At 36.4% G+C, this 24794-nt stretch overlaps 3 protein-coding genes across 15 annotated transcripts in view; 1 reads left to right on the forward strand and 2 right to left on the reverse strand.

Moving 5' to 3' along the window:
- LOC106052958 (kelch-like protein 12) overlaps positions 1–1871 on the forward strand; it is a 3385-nt gene extending 1514 nt beyond the window's left edge. For both annotated transcript variants that reach the window (XM_013208427.2, XM_056012542.1), the window contains exon 2: positions 1–1871. This exon is cut by the window's left edge and continues 625 nt beyond it. In XM_013208427.2, coding sequence (XP_013063881.2) covers positions 1–1222 — 1222 coding nt within the window. In that variant the 3' untranslated portion in view covers positions 1223–1871.
- A 192-nt stretch (positions 1872–2063) lies between these two features.
- Positions 2064–9408, reverse strand: LOC129923107 (kelch-like protein diablo). Its single transcript, XM_056012543.1, has 2 exons — positions 9361–9408; positions 2064–5958 (listed from the first exon to the last, which is right to left on the reverse strand). The coding sequence occupies exon 2, from the start codon at positions 5945–5947 to the stop codon at positions 4127–4129; it is 1821 nt and encodes a 606-aa protein (XP_055868518.1). The 5' UTR covers positions 5948–5958; positions 9361–9408; the 3' UTR covers positions 2064–4126.
- Positions 9409–11398: 1990 nt separating this feature from the next.
- The window catches only part of LOC106062345 (kelch-like protein 40b), a 68041-nt gene continuing 54645 nt past the window's right edge, over positions 11399–24794 (reverse strand). For 7 of the 12 annotated variants that reach the window (XR_008775037.1, XR_008775038.1, XR_008775034.1 and 4 more), the window contains 2 exons: positions 14525–20753; positions 11399–12949 (listed from right to left, as the gene is read on the reverse strand). Coding sequence is in view for 3 of the 12 variants with exons in the window: in XM_056012545.1 (XP_055868520.1) it covers positions 11871–12949; positions 14334–14394 (1140 nt within the window). In the remaining 9 variants the exon portion in view is untranslated. The other 5 variants (XR_008775039.1, XR_008775036.1, XM_056012548.1 and 2 more) reach the window with 5 other exon arrangements.

A 24794-nucleotide genomic window follows, 5' to 3' on the forward strand; every position in this document is an offset into this window, starting at 1 on the left:
AACTTCTGAAGAGTCAGTCAAGGAATTTATGTTCAAGAATTCATGTCAGAAAATATTCAAAACGGGCTATACTCGTTTTGAAACATCAGAAAATCAACATCAAAATAAATATATAACAATAGATTCACACGACGATAGCAGGAAGCAGAACATTCCTGACTTGTTGTCAAATACAAGAACATGCTTATTAAGCACAAAGTGTTTGGAGATGTTGAGTTGTCACCCACTGGTTAGAGAAAATAAAGTAGCCACAGACATTATCATTGAGGCTCTATTTTACCAGTTTCAAGTCGGCAAACGCAGCGGGCACTGGCCACCTGGTGCTATTTATAGGAAAAATGGCAACCATGTCAACGCTGCTGTGGCTGTACGGAAAACTACAAACGAATCGATTGTAGAAATAAAAGCATTTTCGTTTTTAACCAAGCAATGGGTTCAGCTACCATGTTTGTATAGCAATGCAAGTGTGGCATTTGTTGCTAATGATAAATCTCTATACGCCCTAAGTGAACAGATTGCCACTGACAAAGTAACATTCTTGAGACCGAACTTTCCTTCCAAAAGACAGATTTTGAGATTTACCAATGGCGTTTGGTCTGAAGTGAGCTTTACTTTCGACTTACCGCCCGAGCCATTTGTTGTATCGGCGGACGCTTTCATTTACATTCTTTCTATAGCAAGTCGAGAAGTCTGGCAACTGGACCTGACTGCAAGGATTTCTGTTCGAATGAATGACCTACCAGTTACGGCGTCAATAAGTCACGTGACTAATTATGAGCAGTTTATCCTAGCGTTTTATAACAAGACAGAAGAAGAGTACAAAGCAGCTGTTTGTTGTTTTGATACGTCGCAAAACCTGTGGAGAAAACTTGATGATTTAAATGGCTATGCTCAAGGTATGATTAGTTTTAAAGACATTCATTCAACTTATCTCATGCAGACCAATGGGAATCTCTGGATGCTGGAGCTACAGTCTGATGATATAAAATTTAAACATGTGGCCAAACTTTGGAGCTGTGACTGGTCACTTCACGGAGCGGTCACTTTTAGGGATGAGCTTTACATCTATGGAGTCAGGTCTGAGGCTTTAAAGCAAGATTTTCAAAAACAATTATTTTTAGACGGCAGCTTTAATCAGATTGTTTACATGGAGAGTGAAGACACAGAATCATCATCATTTATTCCTGTAACATTAAGTCGACAAGGTTTAGTCCAGATATAAATCTATTCAATGAGCAATGCATAATAATAGATTATATCTTTTACAAGTAATATGTATTTGATTTTTTAGTTTCGGAGTGCCCAGCTGTACCAGTATAAATATTTAGTTTGACTAGTTTTTCTTTTAGTGAAATATAGTGTAAGTTTTATACTTTTGTTTAAATAGATTTTACTAATTTTTTAAAGTCTTATTTTAAAAATTAGTAGTTTACCTGTTTCAGTTATAAGAACTTATTATTAATAAAGCTTTAATTTGCGTTAATATAACAGCCACACATCTGCTGTATAATATAATCTCTAAACTATATTTTCTTACTACGATTGATTGAGTTTTCTCCCCTTGAGTCACTGGATTCGGGTGAACACTTTTAATTAGTAATTAGCAACTAAAACGGATGCATAAATAGAATTGGGTATGGTCTAGACATAGATTTTGATAAAGTATATTGTTCTGGTTTGTCCAAGGTTCTCATTTAGAATCATGAGATCTCATCATGAAGTTCTTTATAAACATAGACATTGTCTATTGTGGCCTCGGAAGAGACTGATTAAAATATATTGTTTAAAAGAATTTACTTATTTCAAGTGTATCTATATCATCATATATATACTCATAAAATTTTTGATGTAATAAAATACATGAAACCAGCTAGTAATTCTTTTCACAGCGATATACATCAACTGTTAAATTTCTAGAATAATCGTTAGAGACGTTTTTTTAGATCCGTGTCAATATTCCACCCTCCATGAAGTTGTGACCTGAATAGAGGTATTGTACAAATGCCCTGGAAATTAAAAAAAATGTAAATATGATCACATACCAAGACCAACACGGTTCAATAATTGTAACATGAGTAAAAAGTTTATTAAAAGTATATCACGTGTTCACTGAGTGGGGCCTAAACGAATCAAACATAGAAAGTAATTATAAAAATGTCAAAAAACCAATGGGAGGAAAAAAAATAATGATAAATACCATCCATTCCTGCGAACTAGTGAAAGATTTAGAAAGAATATAAAATACAATCCTATAGAGAATCAATAAAATCAATAGGCATATATTGTAAGATTTGTATAAAGGATGGACAATATTGTAAGTTACAATTAAAGTATGATTGTTCAATTATTATCGGTTATTATGATTTAGATTACAAATAATGACCCACGTGAAAATAACTCACTAAATAAATATAAAGGGCTGAGCGGAAGAAAATAAAAACTATTTGTTACATGCTAAACGATCTTATCTTATCTTATAAGACGTTACTTAAAAAATAGAAGATGATTACGTCTCACAATCTTCCTACATAGCCTATGCTTCATATATAGTTTCTATTTATTTGCAAAGGCACTGTCTCAAACAGAACATAATTCACAAAATGCATGATGTTGGCCTAACTCTAATAGTCTCTTATTTCTTTATTCATCTCTCGTTTGTTTATGAACATTTTCTTTTATATTTGTAAGTAGCCAGAGTAGGTCGGAAGCAAGATATAGCTATTAAAACAAGGTTACAAAGACAGTTTGTGTGGAAACACAAACTCAAAATCGGCCCCCGACGTGGTCCACCCAGGCAGGTGAAAAGGCAATATTTTCAGAAAGAATATCAGAATCAAATTCTATCAAAGGCAAATGAGAGCGAAGAATGGAGAAAGAAGGATGATAGATCTTGTGTGGTGCCCCAGCGGTCCAGCAGACCAAGGGATAGGTGAAAGTGAATGTGAAGTTAGATGTGAACCTGGCCTAACGGATGTCTTACGATGATTATCTAATTGGTCTAATTGTTTTGTAAAGGGTCAATCTCTTATTCAAAGCCTCAATGAAAAAAAAATTTCGTAAAAAAATAAACAAAATTCCTTTAGTTAAGAGTTCCATAGTGATTACATAGCGCCGCAGTTCACGCGATAATATGAAAAACCACTTTGTAATTGTTGTTTTACATTATGTTCCACTTATATGCATACTAAATTTATTATAGCTTTTATATAGCGCTACTTTCATGCTAATAGCATGCTCAGAGTGCTTTTGGTCCAATCTCATTTGTGTACAGCTGGGGGGGGGGAGGGGGTATCTAGGAGTTGGTTTTCCGTGCTGCCTTTAGGCGCTCAGTAAACACAACTCTGCCCGAGTCGGGTGTCGAACCTCGAGTTCCCTTCTAGCCAAGCCAAGTTCAAGCGCACTTGGCCTCTCGACCACGCTTAGATTTTTTTCTCTGTAAAAAAAAAGTGAACACTTCTTTTCAAATGTAGTAGTACTAGTTACTATGTCAGAACGTATTTACTTAGTAATACAATTGTAAAAAAAAACACAAAATCTAAAACCGTTTGCATAAATATGTTGAAAATATGATAAATAGTCACACACACACACAAAACAATACTATTATAAAGTGCAATTAAGTAGTTTAGAAAATATCTTTCTCTAGAGGGGAGACTCAAAGAACTAAGCTAGACAAAGTAATCAAAGGCATTATTACTTCAAATTAGACGTGGAAAAACTACTACGAATAGATTTATATTTACTAAATCTATATACTATGTTATACGCATATTTGTCAACTGAAGTACAACCAGGTGAGGACCAGTCAAAGGAAGTAACGCCAGGTGAGGACCAGTCGACTGAAGTACCATTTGGTGAGGACCAGTCCAAATAGTACCACTAGATGGTAAATTATGTTTACTGGAAGAGATAGATGATAATTAAAAGGAACGCTAAGAGTCAGGGCCACGCAGTTTTTTTTATTTCTCTGAACAATCACTAAATAAAGATATAGATAGGAGAAGTAGTGATCAGTATTAGCGGATTCATCCTTTCTATGTTTTTAGTGAGTTATCCACTAATAATATAAAATTGGTTAAACAAGGTCTAAAATTCTGCCTGGCAAACACCGAAGAAACTAAAAGATCTACATCTTAATTAAACATTGTCGACTCAATGTTAATGGTATAAATGTTGACGATGCAGTTCCCCCACTTTCCATATAGACTATTTGATTGAAAATGCCACCCAAGGAACATTGTTTTTGGGAATCTTGTTCCAGAGCCTCAGACTTCACTCCATAGATGTAGAGTTCATCCCTAAAAGTGACAGCTCCGTGAGGTGACCAGTCACAACTCCAAAGTTTGGTTACTTTTTTGATTTTCACATCGTTACTCTTTGACCCAACCCTCCAGAGATTCCCATTGGTTTGCAGGAGAAACGTAGAAAGTCTTTGCTTAAAACTAATCATTCCTTGAGCAGGGCCTTTGATATTTTGAAGTTTCACCCATGTGTTTTGTGACACATTAAAACAAGCAACTGCTGTTATTTTTTTGGGCGAATCCTTGATAAAAAAGGCAAGTAAAAAATGTTTATGACTCGTCACGTGATATATTCTTGCTCTATCCATTAAGTTAGTCTTTTTACTAGCTGTTCCAGCTGTGGGGTCCAGCTGCCAGACCTCTCTACTTCTATTTGAAAGAATATAAATGAAAGCGTCAGCCACTACCACACGAGGATCGGATGGTAAATTGAAAGAAACATTGACTTCTGACCAACTGGTATTTGTAAGTTTCAAAAGTTGTGTTTTGAACAAATTTCCCCTAGAGTACGCTGCAACTGACTCGCCTATAGCGTAGAGAGATGTATCAAAAGCAACAAATGCAACACTTGAATTGCTATACAAACATGGTAGCTGAAGCCATTGCTTGGTTACAAACGAAAACGCTTTTACTTGCACGATTGCATCGTTTGTATTTTGACATATAGCCACTGCAGCGTTAATAAAGTTGCCATTATTTCGATAAATAGCCCCAGGTGGCCACTGTCCATTGCGTTTGCCAACTTGAAACTGGTAAAATAGAGCCTCAATGATAATATCTGTGGCTTCTTTGCTTTCTCTAATCAGTGGGTGACTTATCAACTTTTCCAAACACTCAGGGCTAAATAAACAAGTTCTTGTATTCGACATCAAATCACAAAGATATTGTTTTCTATTATCATCAGATGCATCATTCGTTATAACATTATTTGGTGGTTTATTCTCTGATGTCTCAAAGCTGTTGTAGCCTGTTCTGATTCTTTTCTCACCCGAATTCAGGCACATACATTCTTTGTCTGAATTTTCAGAAATGTCATCTTCCTGGCCAGGTTTAAATTCCAACCATTTATATAGGAAATAAACTACAGCATCTTCAGAGGGTACTTCAAGATCTTGACTTTTGATCAGTTTCAAAACATCCGAAATTGGCATCTCCAAAAAAAAGTCTGTTTGGAAGAAAGATATTGTGTTTTTTAGAATAAAGGACCAAACAATGTCTAATACTTCTTTGGAGTTAAACAGTTTGGCAGTTTTATAATATTCAATGTAATTGTCCAGAGATAATGTTGCTTTTGCAAAACCTTCACACTCTGTAATTAGAAAAGGTATTTGTAACTGCTGTGCAGCTTCCCAGATGTCAATAATACTGTCATTGGTCAAAACACCATGACCAGTGTACAGAGTCTCCAGGATCAACTCAAAAGTTTCACTTGAGATGTCTTCTACAGTCACACACTTTAGTTCCGTTTCTTTCATGCCGGATCTAAACAGTCCTCTAAAAAACCCAGAGCAAGCTGCCAGGAGAAACCCATGACACGCAAACTTTCTTGTACCAAGTATGACAGTAAAATCTTGCAGTTCTTCACATTTCCAGAAGTCACTCAAACCTTGGACAATACCATAGGCTACTTCTCGTTTTATTTCCATGGCTTTCTAATCTGAAAAACAAAACAAACAAAAAATGCTTAATAGAAAAAAAGAAACAAGCATTAAAGAAATAGATTTTAAAAGTTTGTCAAGCTAAATATAGAGATTGCTTTGTTTCTCTGAACAGATGTGTCCTCAGTTGAGTTAAACATCTGCATGATTTCGCAATAACGCTCACCATTTTTATTACCTAGCTATCAATGGCGGGGGGGGGGGATGACGTTCAGATATTCTAACGAGGACGTCACGTGGACAGCACAAGAATCGAACCCAATCACTTCCCAAACGTATGTCAAGTACACTTTGGCCAGCTGAGGGGCGTCCTTCAAATTCCGAAATTCATAATCCCAGTATTTACGTAGCGGAGGGGCGTCCTTCAAATTCTGAAATTCAAAATCTCAGTATTTACGTAGCGGAGGGGCGTCCTTCAAATTCCGAAATTCATAATCCCAGTATTTACGTAGCTGAGGGGCGTCCTTCAAATTCTGAAATTCATAATCCCAGTATTTACGTAGCTGAGGGGCGTCCTTCCAATTCTGAAATTCATAATCCCAGTATTTATGTAGCTGAGGGGCGTCCTTCAAATTCTGAAATTCATAATCCCAGTATTTACGTAGCGGAGGGGCGTCCTTCAAATTCCGAAATTCATAATCCCAGTATTTACGTAGCTGAGGGGCGTCCTTTCAAATTCCAAAATTCATAATCCCAGTATTTACGTAGCTGAGGGGCGTCCTTTCAAATTCCGAAATTCATAATCCCAGTATTTACGTAGCTGAGGGGCGTCCTTTCAAATTCCAAAATTCATAATCCCAGTATTTACGTAGCTGAGGGGCGTCCTTTCAAATTCCGAAATTCATAATCCCAGTATTTACGTAGCTGAGGGGCGTCCTTTCAAATTCCAAAATTCATAATCCCAGTATTTACGTAGCTGAGGGGCGTCCTTCAAATTCCGAAATTCATAATCCCAGTATTTACGTAGCGGAGGGGCGTCCTTCAAATTCTGAAATTCATAATCCCAGTATTTACGTAGCGGAGGGGCGTCCTTCAAATTCCGAAATTCATAATCCCAGTATTTACGTAGCTGAGGGGCGTCCTTTCAAATTCCAAAATTCATAATCCCAGTATTTACGTAGCTGAGCGGCGTCCTTCAAATTCCAAAATTCATAATCCCAGTATTTACGTAGCGGAGGGGCGTCCTTCAAATTCTGAAATTCAAAATCTCAGTATTTACGTAGCGGAGGGGCGTCCTTCAAATTCCGAAATTCATAATCCCAGTATTTACGTAGCTGAGGGGCGTCCTTCAAATTCTGAAATTCATAATCCCAGTATTTACGTAGCTGAGGGGCGTCCTTCAAATTCTGAAATTCATAATCCCAGTATTTACGTAGCGGAGGAACGTCCTTCAAATTCCGAAATTCATAATCCCAGTATTTACGTAGCGGAGGGGCGTCCTTCAAATTCTGAATTTCATAATCCCAGTATTTACGTAGCGGAGGGGCGTCCTTCAAATTCCGAAATTCATAATCCCAGTATTTACGTAGCGGAGGGGCGTCCTTCAAATTCCGAAATTCTTAATCCCAGTATTTACGTAGCGGAGGGGCGTCCTTCAAATTCCGAAATTCATAATCCCAGTATTTACGTAGCGGAGGGGCGTCCTTCAAATTCTGAAATTCATAATCCCAGTATTTACGTAGCGGAGGGGCGTCCTTCAAATTCCGAAATTCATAATCCCAGTATTTACGTAGCTGAGGGGCGTCCTTTCAAATTCCAAAATTCATAATCCCAGTATTTACGTAGCTGAGCGGCGTCCTTCAAATTCCAAAATTCATAATCCCAGTATTTACCTAGAGTTGAATATTGTATTGTTGGTAAACACTTCTAGTTTAAAAAAAAAGTTTGGACGTTCCATAAGAAATTATTATTACATCCAAGCATAAACCTTTTCAATGCAGTACAGCAGTGGAGGGCTTTTGAGCTCAGCAAACTGGAGATGACACTCCAAAGCGTAGGCCATATACATACTTGACCATTCGGCCAATTATTTTTTAAATAGCTTTTATATTGTGCAACTTTCATGCTTATATCATGCTCGCAGCGCTATTGTCCGAACCCTTTTGTGCACCAGTGGGGGTATCTGAAAGAAGGTTTTCCATACTCCCTTTAAGCACTCAGTAAACTCTGCTCGAGTCGGGTGTCGAACGGTGTAAGCATCTCGACCGCACACCCAACAAGTATTATTGAAACGATTAGTGTAACAATATTGAGGACTTATGACAGGTGTGTGTATTGTCTGACGTTAGTGAACCCCCATTAGCGGTGGACTGACTTACTGGACTATTAAAACCTGATTTGTTGAAAACAAAAAAAAAGTTTACAGCGCGACGCCATGTTGCTTTATCGTCTGCTTCCGTCTCCCAGGAGACAAGGTCAATGCTAAAGGCTTTCAGAGCAGCTTTGAGTCTCCCTAAAAACTGGCGCACAGATTGCTGAGGATAGAAAAACAGCAGTGGCAGAAGAAAAGCGTCCGAGACAAAAAGCAAGGCCAATTATACTAGCTCCAGTTGGAATAACCTGCCCAGTGTGCAGTCGAACATTCCGGGCTTACATAGGTCTCAGCAGCCACACGAGAAGGCACAAACTTCCACTGCAAAGCCCTCAGCCCCACGGAATGTCAAAAGTGGTCATCATCGAACCACGATGGACGAACTATATACATAAATGAGTTACGTGTTAGAAAAATGTTTACCTAGGATCGAGATCAAGGTTATAGAGCTTTTATATTTGTAGCTAAAGGTTGTATATTGAGTTAAATTTTCTACTTTGAGTTTTCTATAAAATACTCTGAAAGACACAAAGATAAAGGCACATTCCTCGTTCCATATGCTAGGACAAATTTGTACAAATGCTCCTTCTTCCCTAGTGCTATTAGAGCATGGAATCACGGAATTGGTTGCCTGAGCCAGCCAGGAAAACCAGTGACTTGGCAGAATTTAAGTCATTGGTTAACATGCAAGATGCATGACGCGTAGGACGTAATCATCTTCTTTTTTGAAGCAACGTCTGTATTTTATAAGATAACTAATAAGATAAGATAATAGTGAATGCTAAAATTCTATGACAATTTTTTTCCGGGTAAATACTAAAAAAAAACATGAATAAAACCACGTCTTCTATTGATCTATTCTCATATCATAATAACATCATTAACATCTATAAACAACGTTTCCTAATGTAACGTCTGTATTTTATAAGATAATAATACAAATTTGATTTCATAAAATATAATAAAGTCTGCTGGTGTATCTAATTCAAATGTTTCTAGTCTTACAGCACTAGTGTTATAAACCTTTACTGTTTAAACAAATGTATTTAAAGAGGCTTCATTATCTCATTATCTCCAAACTTTTTCTTACATGCATTAGTGATGGGGGCTCTATCTGAAGTTACCAACTCAAAGTGAGAACATTAAAAAGTTGAAATCAAATGTCAGATAGGTCCATATTTTAGATTAGAGACACAGACCTATATAAGTTACGATCATTTAAGAAATATATATATATATATATATATATATATATATATATATATATATATATATATATATATATATATATATATTTTTTTTTTTTCTTAAATGATCGTAACTTTGTTCAGCAGAGAAAAGAAACGGGGAAATTAATTAATTCAGTGAAGTCAGATTTCCCTCTAAAACAAAAATAATAAAAAAATTAATGATCTTTTGTTTTTTTTAAGTTCTAGATCTAATTGATTCATAATTTCGGAATAGCGCTCTGATTTTCAATTATAATTGACATTAAATCACAGATCTATATATTCATACGATGGCTGCCTAGTCGTGAGGTATGCGTTCTGGACTATCGTTCAGTGGTCCCGGGTTCGGACCCTACCATCTGCTATCCCCCATCGTCCTGAAGGAGTTTTGGACTAGGAAGTAATTATAATAATAATAATAAGGCTTGTCTTCGAGTCCGAAGATTAGTGAGGAATGCAGTATTTCCCATGGCTGGACAGCCCATCTGTGAGATAATTTAACATACCGGGGTATAATAGTATCCTATTCATTATATATATCAACATTATGTTCATAATGTTAAATTTAACATTCAAATAGTTACTTTATGTACGAGTGTGTGTGTGTATGGTTTGTCTCTGAAGCTGAACCTAACCGAGGAGTCCGGTTCCCGTAGCCTCACCGTGGCGCCTCGGAAATCAGGCCTCCGTTGGGTTATCTTGGCTGAACTTTAAAAAAAAAACAAAGCGTATATTAAATGAATCCACTCCGTTTATCAGCCTTGCAGGATTCTATTGCACGTTTTACGCTCCATTGTTGATGAATCAATAAAAAAAAATTAACAAATTAGTTATTTATAAACCAGATTTGAAGTAACCAGTTAACCTACTTAAAAAAAAATAATATTTATACCCAAAGCAAGTTTGCCTTTTGTCTGGCTATCTTTTTTTAGAATATAAAAAGGCTAATTTGGGATCACTACTTTTAGAAATGGAACAATTAATCAACAAATGCTCAGTTATTCCAGGCTCAATGGTCTGCGGATCAACGAGCATTTCCATCGGAATTTTTTTTGCTTTTCGTTCAATGGGGCATTAGGCAGCAATTACAGTGAGAAAGGATCACATTGTTTTATAAGTAATGCTCAAGAAAAGAGAGAGACACATTTGATTGTGTAATTGATGCTAAAGGCAATATTGTTTGCAGAAGGTAAGATAACTCTGTTGCCCATGTAGCATCGTCTGCTGGTGGCGTTTATCCCTGTGTTCAGTTAATCGTTATTTACAACTGGTAAAAAAACCAACTGAAAATTGAAGCTGTAGCCAAAATCTGTTGAAAAGCCAGTTCATGGGAGGTGTAAGACAAAGCTGATGAAAACATCGATAACTATCTGGCATCAGTACCTGGTAAAGAAAAGGTACTCAAGTCATCTAAAGTTCTGTTCTGAATTTACACAATGCATGTCAACTGCATATATCACATTATAAAAAGTCAATGAATCTTCTTGAGTTTCGGCGATGTATCGCATGTTACTGTTAGAAGAGTCACCCATCGTTTGCTGACCCTGACCGAAAAGGACCAGCGTCTTTGATTCAGGTTACGATACTTTGATTCACGTGATAGTCAAACAGGAAAAGCCAACACAGTGTGCTCAATGTCATACGAACACCACATTGCGAATGTGACCAATCGAATGCTGTCTTACTTGGGAAATGTTCTGCTGCGGAATCATACTTAGTAACAGGTAAAAAAAATGTTTGTATTAGTACTGGATTTACCTAATGTTGAACTTGTGGAACACCTCATAAGTCAACAATGGAATTAAAATGATTAAATACCGTTTTTTTTTCTTGAAATTCTTGGTTCTTACCCCCCCCCCCCAATATATGTGAATTTCATGCACACACAAAAAAGCAACCTTCGGCATAAATGGGTTTATTCAATTTTAATTCTCAGATTTAAGCTAATGAAATACTCGAGAAAGACACAAAGATAAAGTACATTTTTTTTATTCCATATGCTAGGACAAAGTCAGACAAGCGCTCCTTCTTACCCAGTGCCATCCTACAATGGGTTGCCTCAATCAGCCAGGAAAAAAAACAATGACTAAACAGAATTTAAGTCTCTAACATACATGACTAGATTTACACACGTCTACGTGTAGGACGTAATTATCTTCTCTGTTGAAGGAACGTCCTTAATTTACAAGACAAAGACAAGAACACAATATATTTTTTTCCCTTTTTAATTGACCTTTAACTGGGATTTGCATGTAGAAGATTTGAACATTTAATTATTGTTTTTCTCCTTGGGCTTAATCTAAAATTGCAACTCAATATGAAAGATGCATTTTTTCTTTCAATTATCCAGTAAACTATTTGAATCTTGTGTTTAAATGACAGTTTTAGGGATTTCACAAAGAAATCTGGCAGGAAAGGGAGACAAATTTAGATAACAATGGGAGTCAAGGGCAGCCCAATTGTCACCTTTGTATAAGTATTGACAATTGTAAAGGGTCCCTTGTCGTTGTGTAATAGCCCACGACGGCAATGTAGAATTACTATTTCGATATAACCACAGACCTTCATGCCCTTCATCTGTTCCTCCCAGAAGTACATGATTGAAACCGGAGAATTGTTTAATAAATGTCACTACGAAAGCGTGTTCTTCCATATCATCAATCTCTGCCAGATAGCCTCCATAGAAAACACAGGTAGCCATAGCCTCCTCAGATCTGACGACAGGGTCTTGTTGAGACAGGTAGTAACGTCTGCCTTTATAAACCGGTGAGACCTTAAAAAACCATTGACTTGAACTCTCTAGTCTAGCATTCAAAGCTTTAATGAAGTTGACTGTTGTTGTATTCAGTTCTCCCAAAACTTGTTTTAAGTCTAAGATTTCCTGATTCTTCACGACTAGCTCGTTTCTCAAGCCGTCCAGCGCCACATCTTTCAGACCTTTTTCTTTTTGAAATTCAGAAGCTTGTTTTATGATCCGTTCATTTATTTCCGAAATTGTTTTAGCTGATTGTATTTTAATCAGTTTAAGCTGTTCAGCTACTGAAGTAAAATCAAGGTTTCGCATTTTGACATTTTTAAAACTGTTTTCGGTGGCAGGTTTTCCCGACGGACTCATTCCATGAGCTTCACACTTGTATATACCAACCATACGTTGTACAGGATACATAAACTGCAGACTTAGGAATGACTCGCCATTTTTGTTAAGTTGACCCACAGACACAGCACCCTCGACTTCGGTATTGTTTTGAGTTACTTCTTTAGTAAATATATTTACTGAAGCTACTTCAAAACTGGTCTCCGACTCATTGTCGGCTGTACGTGAAATTGTGATAGAATATAAAAAGGCTAATTTGGAATCACTACTTTTAGAAATGGAACAATTAATCAACAAATGTTCAGTTATTCCAGGCTCAATGGTCTGCGGATCAACGAGCATTTCCATCGGAAGAACTGTGAATTAAAAAAAAAATATATGTTCTCTCTCAAAAATGACAAAAACTTTAGAAATAAAATAACAAAATAAATAAAAATGTGTAGATGTAAAAACCAAATTAACATACAAAAATAATAAATTAAAAGAAATGAATTGGTGACTAATATATCGGCTCCATACTATCGAAACTAGTAACATACAATTTAACCGTACCGAATTATCATTTTTAGCGGCCCCCGAAAGGGGAAAAGACGCTATTACTTTTGTGCGAAATGTCTGTCCGTCCGTCCCGTTTAGATCTCGTAAACTAGAAAAGATATTGAAAATCCGACATCACAATATTTTAGACCATTAAAAGTTCTAATGCAACGGCTACTTTTTTTTTTCTTAAAGCGAAAAATCTAATTTTTAAAATCAGTTATGCAAGCAGTTTTTTAAAGAGAAAAAGCTAATTAGTATGCATTATAAGTTAGACCTAATTTAAATTGAATAGTAATCTTATAAACTCCAATTTTTCTGAAAAAAAATTATTACTACTGAAATAATTTTTTTTATTTTTTTTTGATGATTCGAATAAGAGATTTAGCTTTTGCAAAACAATTAGATCAATTATAAGACATCAGTTAGGGCAGGGGAAGCGCGGTGGCTGAGCGGTAAAGCGCTTGGCTTCCGAACCGGGGGTCCCGGGTTCGAATCCTGGTGAAGACTGGGATTTTCAACTTTGGAATCTTTGGGCGCCTCTGAGTCCACTCAGCTCTAATGGGTACCTGACATTAGTTGGGGAGAAGTATAGGCGGTTGGTCGTTGTGCTGGCTACATGACACCCTCGTTAACCGTAGGCCACAAAAACAGATAAACTTTACATCATCTGCCCTATAGACCATAAGGTCTGAAAGGGGAACTAGTTAGGCCAGGTTCACATCTAACTTTACATTCACTTACACCTATCCTTTGATCTGCGGGACCGTTGGGGCACTACACAAGATCTGTTAACATTCTTTCTCCATTCTTATCTCTCATTTGTCTTTGATATAATTTTATTTGGATGTTCTTTCTGAAATTATTGAAGCGTGCCTGGGGTGGACCTCTTCGGGGGCCGATTTTGAGTTTGTGTTTCCATAAAAACTGTCTTTTGTAACCTTGGTTTTTTTTTTTTTTTTTTTTGAAATTGTGTTTATTGCCATTAACATTTGAGGTACTCTTAATTTGCATTTATAGTACCGGCAATCTTTACTTATTTTAGAACTTGGAGTTTTTAAAATTATTGCGTCAGTTGGGGATTGCACGAGCATTACACAACATAACCAATTATCATCTTAATTATCATTCTTTCAATAACAGAGACGATGAAATAATTCTCAAAACTTAAATTAAATAATGCACGCTCTAGTTAACAATTACCTTCTACGATCCAATTCACATACATAATGCTAAAGGCTGCAACTGTTTGATAAATATTCATGTCTTTGAAATGTATAAAGTATGTTAACAATACAAAGAAGGTGAATTGCTTAGTTCCTTTCGGGCAATTTTGCGCATTGTGGCGAAATGCTTACTATAAACTATAGGCCTACATTTAAATCAAAACTCACGCTTATGGACCAGCTGCTGGGTATTGGTGGGACACATCGATATTATCTAGACTTTTTGTTATTCACAGACAAGTGTAGCGGATGTAGGATGAAAGTTAGACTAATTATAAACAAAGTGTTATCGAAACAGGACAACTGTCAGAGTAATATACAAGCAGATTAGTATTAGTGTAAACAACTATCCAGAGCCGGCCTTAGACCTGAGCGGCCGAAGTGGTCCCCGCACTTTCATAGGGCCGCGCTAATTCTAGGTGTAAAATATTGAATTCAACATTTATAACGAAGATATAATAACAGGATTTCTGCGGCCTCCTGATTTTCCAGCGCGTCTTGGAAATCTCCCGTAATTGCAAAATTTACGAAAAAGTTCTGGAAATCTCCTGAAATTATTAAAACTCATAAACAATGTCATGAAAAAAAAAAGATTGGGGTGCCAATCGTACGCGCGGAAAAAAAAGGCATTGTCAGTTTTCACTGAATAAAAATTGAATGCATTGACGAACGTATTTTCTGATATACAAATCTTAATTTTCACATTATGCTTATCACAATCCAGACTGTGCCCCGCGCAACCCGTTTCGCATAGGGCCCCGCAGTTGTTAAGTCATTTGTTTTTGTTGTCTTCCCATTGCGTTTTCAGTCTGCCTCCTCTTCTTTTTCCTGGTAAATGTTCCCTTAAACAGTATCAACCCCGCCCACTACACTGTAGATACAGCCCCATGCTTACAAAATTGTTAATCGTACATTAATCTCATACAGAACCTATTACCACAACAGTCCACCATAAACAACACTCAGTATGGTAGTGTGGAACAGCAGATTACAAAAAAAAAACAAACTGCACGCTATTTTTATTTGGCATGGTCCGCAAAAGAGCTTACAGTTTAGCAGCAAAAAGCTGGCTATAAAAAGTTAAGAAAAATGTTCAAATAAAATTGTATACTTAACATTCACATTTTTAGCTGTATGTATGGTGATCGAACCCACGACATTAGCTCTATCAACTCGGCCACCCAGCCATACTTTGTGCATCACAACATAGCCTATTTTGTGCAGATGCTGCCACTGTGATAATGACAAATTGATGAAACTTGCAGATGCTACTGTGGAGATTCATAAAGCTTTATAATCCTAAACAGATCCAAGTTCAAAAGTTTTGATAAGACCACTCAAACAGTATGGATAGCGCAACAATCTACGGACTACATGATAATACAATAATTTCTTCCTCTTATCAGCTCATTAAGAATTTCGAGCATATATATTTAAAATCCGATATCAATTCAGCATCAACTATCAGTATTTAACTTCTATAAAATAGGGTGCGGTGGTTTAGCGGTAAACTGGGAGTCCCAGGTTCGAATCATCGTGAAGACTGGGATTTTTAATTTCAGGCTATTTGTCCTCCCAGCTGACATTAGTTGGGGAAAGGTAAAGGCGGTTGGTCGTGTTGATGGCCACATGACACCCTCGTAAATCGTAGGCCATAGAAACAGATAACTTGTACATCATTTAACCTATAGACCATAAGGTCTGAAAGGGGAACTTTAATTTTGCTATAAAGTACATATACAAATGTACTCCCCCCACACCCGCAAAACAACAACAACAACAAAAAAAAACGACTCGCCTTGCTGTTATTAGATATAAAAGCTATAATAATAATAATAATAATAATAAAAATGATAAGATTTATTCGTCTCTTTTAATAATACAATTTTAATTTCTATTTATGGTAACGTATTTTTATGTTATGCCCACGGACTCTACGACTAGAGTATGAGAAAGACATGAGCTATAATGCGTGTCAAATGTTTGTAAAATGTTTTACATGTTTCGGATGTTCCTTCAGAGTTGAAGATAGTTTACTTCCTAGTCCAAACCTCCCGCAGGACGACGGGGGATGGGAGCGGGCAGGATTTGAACCCTCGACCATCGATAAATCCAAACGACAGCGCGCAAACCGCACGACCAGGCAGCCATCCAGATGCATACTTGATATAAATGTTCATGAGAAAAATGGTAAAGAAATATATAAAGTGATTTTAGAACTATAAAATTGATTATCTACTTTATAAAACTCTTTGCCCTGGCTGCCTGGTCGTGCGGTTTGCGCGCTGGACTGTCGTTCGGATTTATCGACGGTCGAGGGTTCAAACCCCATAAAGAGCAATCTAGAATCTTCCAACAGGACACATACCACTGTTAAATTACCATCTCAATAAAATGAATTTCACACAACTCCCCCTTTGTAGACACTGCGCCCACCCTTATGAAGCCGTAAACCATATCCTCTTTGAATGCCCCTCCCTAATCCAACTTAGGCAGACCCTACTTCCACTACAGTCCAACATAACCAACACCCAATACGGCAGTGCTGAACAACTGAAGAAAACAGCACACTATTTTTCCTTGGCACAGTCTGCAAAAGAGCTGACAGCTCAGCAGCAAACAGCTGGCTAGAAGAAGAGGCAAAAGTAATTGAGAAACAAAAATTGACGCGCCTTTTTTTTTTTGTATGGATAATTAATAATCATACACTAAACAAAACAATACACCTGACCTAGATATAAGTTTCCGTTCTCTCTAGGAAATAGTCGAATATATATAAAAGAATATTGCCATCCTGAAGGACGACCTGGTGGAGGGATGTAAATTTCCCCCTTTCAGACTTAGCTATAAATAGGGCAGATGATGTAAAGGTCATGTTTCTGTGGCTCTCAATTTATGTGGGTTTTATGTGACCAACACAATGACCAACTCATTTTGAAGCCTCTAGCTGCGATTCTTACTTTTATTATGATAACAAGAAGAAAAAAACTGAGACATTGCTTCGTTAGTGTTTGAACTTTTTAAATCTAGACTCTATGTGTAAGACTGCCAGAACACACAAGAACAATCTGATCAGTGACTACACTGTTACCTGTCTTCTTGCAAAAACATCCACCAATCATAATAATAATATACATGAGGCTAAAGTAAGGTACTAACAATTATGTACATTCGGGTTCAAACATTTAAATGTAACTGGCATACCAGTATTATATAAAGTTCAATCTTAAATTTTCAACTTATAAGTATTTTTTTTACCTACATGTCTAAATACATATTTACATGAAAGTTCAAAAAAAAAATCAATTGTTTATATGCTATATAGGCCTAATACTATGAAGTTGGGTGAGTTTTGGACTGAGTAATGCAGTGTGACATTTAAAAAAAAAACTACAAGCGATAGAAAAAATGCTGAAGGGACTTAACCTAGAATACGATACATTCTAATGCTATGAAACTACAACAGCGGTTCTCAAGGCTATCTACTATATATCACATGCCTTTCATAACTGTCCAACTCAATGAGCACGGGGCGGCTAATCAAATCTTATAAACCACAACCTTACAGAAAACACTTTGCCTGCGATCATATCCAGGATAACATTTTGCCAGCTGCTCTGGCACTGCATGAGCTCATTATAGTCGCGGATTATTTGGTAGTGTGCAAACAATATAACTATCTTTTCAAAGACACTCCAAATCCATTATTTTTCGTGTCGGCGAAGCATTGTGGACTAGGCAGAAGCTCTGAGCCACATATAGGAGTTTTCTGTCCATCCTCCTGCCACTTTGGTTTATGAACAGTGAGCACTTCCGCTGGTTCGAGAGGACACTGCTGCCCCATGACCACGATGTGTTTAATAGGCTTAAATGCCATGCTTACCATGTCCAAGGCTGTTCGGAAATTCCTGATATGCCCGCCAGCTCAGGCGTGTTTGCTCCTCGGTCTAACCGTTGCTGAGTTCAAGCCTAACCCTTTGAGGAGTTCCAGAGGTAGAACAATCAATCTTTGAATCATTTTTCTTTCTGCAACACCAAGTGCCAACTAATCAAAACATATTTTTAAATAACAAAATTTACTTCAAAATGTCATAAAAGGTTCATCATTTTGTAACAAGTAATGATACAAATTGATCCCTTTTCTACAATTAAATAATTTGACAAATTGTTCAGTATACCTTGTAATTATGATTAAGGTATTCATAAAAGAAAATACACAACATGTGCTGATGACTATTTCCTAACGACTTTGGACAATCGCTCCATGCAAATTTGGAAATTGGCTGGTCAAATCTCAAAAAGACCTGCCACTTCACACATTTGGCTGGTCAATGTGACGCGATAATGGCCTTATTGCGAAATGGGGACCAACTGAATAAAGGAATCGAGACATAAAAATCAATTATTAGAAAGTATTAGCAAAATATTTGAAAAGAATAGCGATATTCTATAACATTTGATCTGATTATACACATATTTGTAAAACAACGTATCAAAATCTATATCCATTTTATAATGAATTAGAAGTAAATTTTGAAACAAAAAACAGCATATTATATCTATGTCAAAACTTAACATTGGAGAATACATTGGCGACATAAAGTTAATGGTATAAATGTTGATGGTGCTGTATCCTCACTCTCCATGTAAACTATTTGACTAAAAATGCCTTGTAATGAAGTTTGTTTCTGGAAATCTTCTGTTGAAGTCTCAGACTTGACTCCATAAATGTAGAGAACATCCCTAAAAGTGACTGCTCCGTGAAGTGGCCAGTCACAACTCCAAAGTTTGGCCAAATATTTGAATTCCACATCATTGGCTTGTGACTCAACCATCAACAGATTCCCATTGGTCTGGATGAGATATGTTGAATCTTTATCTTTAAAACTTATCATGCCTGTAGCAGGACCATTTAAATCTTCAAGTCTTTCCCAAGTGTTTTTAGATGTATCAAAGCAATCAACAGCAGTTGTGTCCTCTACATCTGCCAAGATATAAAACACAAGTATAAATTGCTCATAATTTGTCACATGATGTATTGATGCTGTATCGGGTAAATCAGCCATTCGAATCGATCTTTCTGTTGCTGGGTCTAGTTGCCAGACTTCTTGACTTGGGGATGAAAGAATATAAATGAAAGCATCAGCTGCAACAACAGAAGGTTTAGGTGGTAAAGTGAAAGAAATATTTACTTTTGACCAATTGCCGTTGGTTAATTTTAAGATCTGTTTTTTGTATGCTCTGTCGTAAAATACAAGGTGATCAGTTGTAATAGCCTCACCCAGTGCATACAGAGTTTTGTCATTAACAATAAACTTCACTCTTGATTTGCTTTTCAACTCAGGCAGCTGAAGCCACTGCTTTGATGAAAAAGAAAAAGCTTTTACTGTAATTATTGTTTCATTTACATTTTGATGTATCGCTACAGCAGAGTTAACGTAGTTTCCATTGTTTCGATAAATAGCCTCAGCTGGCCAGTGTCCATTGCGTTTGCTTACTTGAAGCTGGTACAATAAAGCATCAATAATAATGTTTGTACTTTGTTTGGTGTTTCTCAACAGAGGATGCCTGATCAACATTTCTAAACAATTTGGACTTAATAAACAAGTTCTTATATTTAACAACAGATCAGAAAGATGCTGTTTTCTGTTATCAACATGCGAATCAACTGTCATGTCCTTGTTTTCATGTTGAATGTCTGATGTTTCCTAGCTAGTAAAGTCAGTTTTGATTCTTTTCTGACCTGAATTTTCATCGCTATGAACCTTGATAGAATCATCTTGCTGGCGAGGTCTAAATTCCACCCACCCCAACAAGGCGTGCACTACATCATCTTCTGAAGTTGTTTCAAGATCTTGACTTTGAATCAGTCTCAAAACGTCTGGAACTTGCAACTCATAAAATAAGTTTGTTTGGAAGAAAGAGTTAGCATTTTTAAGCATAAAAGGCCAAACAATGTCTAACACTTCTTTGGATTCAAAAAGTTTGGCTATTTTATAATATTCAATGTAATTGTCCAGAGACAATGTTGATACTGCAAACTCTTCGCATTCTTTAATTAGAAATGGTATTTGTAATTGGTGTGCAGCCCTCCAGATATCAATGACATTGTCATTTGTCAAAACATCATGACCAGTGTACAGAGTCTCCAGGATCAACTCAAAAGTTTCATAAGAGATGTCTATAGTCACACATTTTAATTTCGTTTCAATCATGCCAGATCTAAAAAGGCCTTTAAAAAACCAAGAACAGGCTGCCAGAAGAAACCTATGACACCCAAACTTTGTTGTACCAAGTGTGACGGTAAAATCTTGCAGTTCTTCACATTTCCAGAAGTCACTCAAACCTTGGACAATACCATAGGCCACTCCTTGTTTGATCACCATGGCTTTACAACCTGGGAAACAAGAAATTGTGTTTTAATTTAGATTTGTCCAGATCTAGAGTAATTGACTAGTAGTAGACTCATCGGACTCAGTCTAATCTACATGATTAATAGTAAATAATAGTAAATTGATCTACTTGTTCTAGATTCAAGATACAAATATACATTTTAACATTGTCAGAGTCATAGAATTGATCTCTATCTAAATTATATAGTGCAGATGTAGTCTTCTAGTCAGATCTGCTATCTAGAGTCTTAGTCTACATATAGTAGAGACAGTAGACTTAAAAAAAAATTTCCGGTAGCAGCTGATTTTTTTGGTTACCAGAAACAATAGCTGGATCTAAGTGGCAGTTTTGAAAATGCTTATTTCACCTGCTGCCATGAACCAACGATTATTCTTTGCATTTATACTCATATTGTGTAAGTCTTCTAGATTAATCTACTCTATATTTTTGGGGGGATTTCTTATCTAATACAATGTCCAGGCTACCAACCCCTAAGTGATCAGAGACGATCCAGGCGCCAGGCAAATTAAATGATACGACGATCAATGAGTGCTCTGGCTGTACGTCAAACTGTGTCACAGTTGTCACAGTTGTGTTGATTCGATGTCTACGTTGATGGTTAGGCGTGAAGACGTTGTAGCAGCGTTTGATCACTACTTCAGTAAAACGACCCGTCGACCGTTCGACCAAAGTCTACACTGTGAACAGAACAAGTTTGATGAAGATCATGGCGCACTGTTATGCTTACAGCAACTGCAGCAACAATTCATAAGACAATACCTTGATAGTTCTAGATGAGAGCTTATCTTGTAAGATTTATTACATATGAGAGTTCTCATGCAATCCGCCACAAAACAGTATACGATAACAAACAGGATCAAAGGCTCAATGACTAAGTTCACTCCAGTTGAAAATATAAACAATCTATAATACAAAACTATGACTAGTAATGCATAGCAACACAACTATTTTTATAGTCCATTAGTTAAAGAAGAAGAATCTGTTTTCATTTTTTTTTAAAGTTAAAACTTCGCCAAATAAAAAATTAAAATTAAAATTTGACCTAGACTCTAGTTCCCGAAAGCCGGTGTTCACGTATAAGAATCTACGATATGTATATTCTAGTAACTATAATCTATATTTATATATTATAGTAGCCTACAAGTCTTAACTAATAGGCCTACTTACTGTACTACTTCTCAGTACTATATATATATATATATATATATATATATTATATTTATATATTATGTTAAATAATATTATATAATAGATCTAGAACTAGTTACTATAAAATTGTAACTAGATTCTATATCATAGTATATCCATCTAGATTTCTAGATCTAGATAATCTTATATATTCAAATACAGACGTTAGGGTTAGATCTAGGTCTAACTAAATTCCATATTTATAGGCCTATTATTATGCTTACTATAAAGGGTAAATCTATATAGATCTCTACAGATCTAGAGTTTCAGTTTATTTAGATCTAGACTAGTTACGAAGCCATAAGGAGGCAGACATGATGCTAACCAAGTCACAATATAAAAAAGAATGATTTCCTTTGTAGATTATAGTCACAATATAAAAAGAATGATTTCCTTTGAACATTGTGATTATCGTGTCACCTTAAGTGTTTTATTTTTTGTGTTTATTTAAGTAAAGAATGCAGAATTGTAAACTACTCTAACCCCTTTATTCCCAAAATAAAGCACTACCCCCTAAATTCACTAACCTTGACCCCCTAAATTGTAACATAGATCTGATTAAAATGTATTTTAATGTTTATTATGCACTTTAAATTAAAACTGAGTAATCAACTAATTCTAAACTACAGAAATGTTGACAAGTATGTTACTAAAAAAGGTCAAGAGTCGAGATGAATATATAACGTCTGTATTATATAAGAAAAGATATAATCTAGATATAAATCTAATAAGGCATGTCTTCGAGTCCGAAGATTAATGAGGAATGCAGTTGTTCCAGTGACTGCTTAGCCCCTGATGTGACCTACATATTTTGCCACAACCAGCAAAACCATTGTCCGATTTAGATTTTCTTTTCGCCGTTTGCGTTTTTTTCTTAAGCAACGGATTTTCTTTCGGTCTGAAATGTGTATCCCGCGGCCTTCACGAGTGGCCTCCAGCTGTCTCTTTCTGTGGCCGCATCCAAACAGGTGGTGTCTACTATGTCAGCCAAGGAAAGTTGACGCCTAAGCGCTTCTGTAGGGCCTACGTAACATTCATATTTTTAGTTGCCATTTAAAAAAAAGGTCAGTATGGTGATCGAACCCACGACATTGGGTTTATCAACTTCACTACCCCAGCCACCGCAGCCATACTACTTTGTGCTTTACATCATAGCCTATTTTGTACAGATGCTGCAACAGTGATAATGACAAAATAAATAGATGAATGTTGCAGGTGTAACTGCGGAGATTCATAAAGCTTTATAATCTTAAACAAGTCTTGATAAGAGAACTTGATAAGAGACAGTATGCCTATAAATAAAGCGCAATCATCTAGAGACTACATAAAAATTAAATGATTTCTCATCTAGAATTTTGAGCATACATATTTAAAATCTGATATTAATTCAGCACAAGTAATCAGTATTTATCTAAACTTCGCATCTAAACGGTGTCTGAGCGGAAAAGGCGCTTGGCTTCCGAACAGGGAGTGGGTCGTAGGTTCGAATCCTGGTATTTTTAATTTTGGGATCTTTGGGCACTTCCGAGTCAACCCAGCTATAATGGGTGCCGGACATTAGTTGGGGAAAAATAAAGGCGGTTGGTCGTTGTGCTGGCCACATGCAGGGGCGGACTAGGTGTCAAAATCGGCCCGGGCATTTCTATAAAATCCGGCCCACAAATTCTCTATCATGTGATGGGCATCATAGGTGTACCTGTCCTCAAAATCATAGTTAAGTTTGATAATGTATCGATATGCATGCATACAGTGAACTCTATATCTTTATAAGCAATATAGCGTTTTTTTTAAAATCAGCAATTATGTAGGCCCTAAAAAGATGAAGCCTACTAGTAGCAATGTCTACATTCTACATTTTATTTTCGGAAAATGTGTTCGATTAAAATAGTATTACACTGTAATGTCTATGAAAGATTTTTTGGTTTAAACACGACGCTCAGAGGGCCTTTTATACAAATAATAATAATAATAATAATATACTAAGAATATTATAAAACCTTTAACTATTTGATATGTGCCATAGTGGCTTCGATCAGGCCATTTCGATGGCCCTACCGGCCCATTTGGGTACCGGCCCACCGGGCATTTGCCCAGATGCCCATATAGCCAGTCCGCCCCTGGCCACATGACACCCTCGTTAATCGTAAGCCAAAGAAATAGATGCCTTTTATATCATCGCCCCTATGGACCACAGGGTCTGAAAGGGGAACTTTAATTAACTTTTACTGCATAATGCATAAACAAATTTACCCCCCCCCCTTTTTAATATCACAATTTCATGTTCAATTACTGGTAACGCATTTTTAAAAAATGCTTACACTGCTTTCCACAAAGAGTATAATGCATACTGGAAATAAATGTTCATGAGGATAAAGGCTGAAGAAAATATTGAAGAAATACATAAAGTGATATCACAACTTTAAATTTATTTTCTACTATATAATCTCATTGCCCTGGTCACACACTTATCTATTGTGATCACTAATTCTCCTACTTGTCGAGTGCGATAAAATGCGAATATTTAATACAGAATGGGCCACAGTCTAGTCCGTCACTAACAACGATGGTATCCCCTTGAAAGTCTAGCAGTAACGGATTTCAGAGTCTATCGTAACCTCTAACCTCATAGTATAAGTCGTCTCTATAAAATGTGCGTTCACTGCCGGTCTAATAGAGTGCGCAACTAAACTAACTAAACTAGCTATCTAACAACACAATGTTGCTTCCCTTCTCATAAAACATACACCAATCATAATAGTATTAATATTCATGAAGCTAAAGTAAGGTACTGACAATTATGTACAATACTTTGGGGTTCAAACATTTTATTGTAACT

This window comes from Biomphalaria glabrata, chromosome 15 (genome assembly GCF_947242115.1).
Source record: "Biomphalaria glabrata chromosome 15, xgBioGlab47.1, whole genome shotgun sequence".
In the NCBI taxonomy this organism is placed as follows: Eukaryota; Metazoa; Mollusca; class Gastropoda; family Planorbidae; genus Biomphalaria; species Biomphalaria glabrata.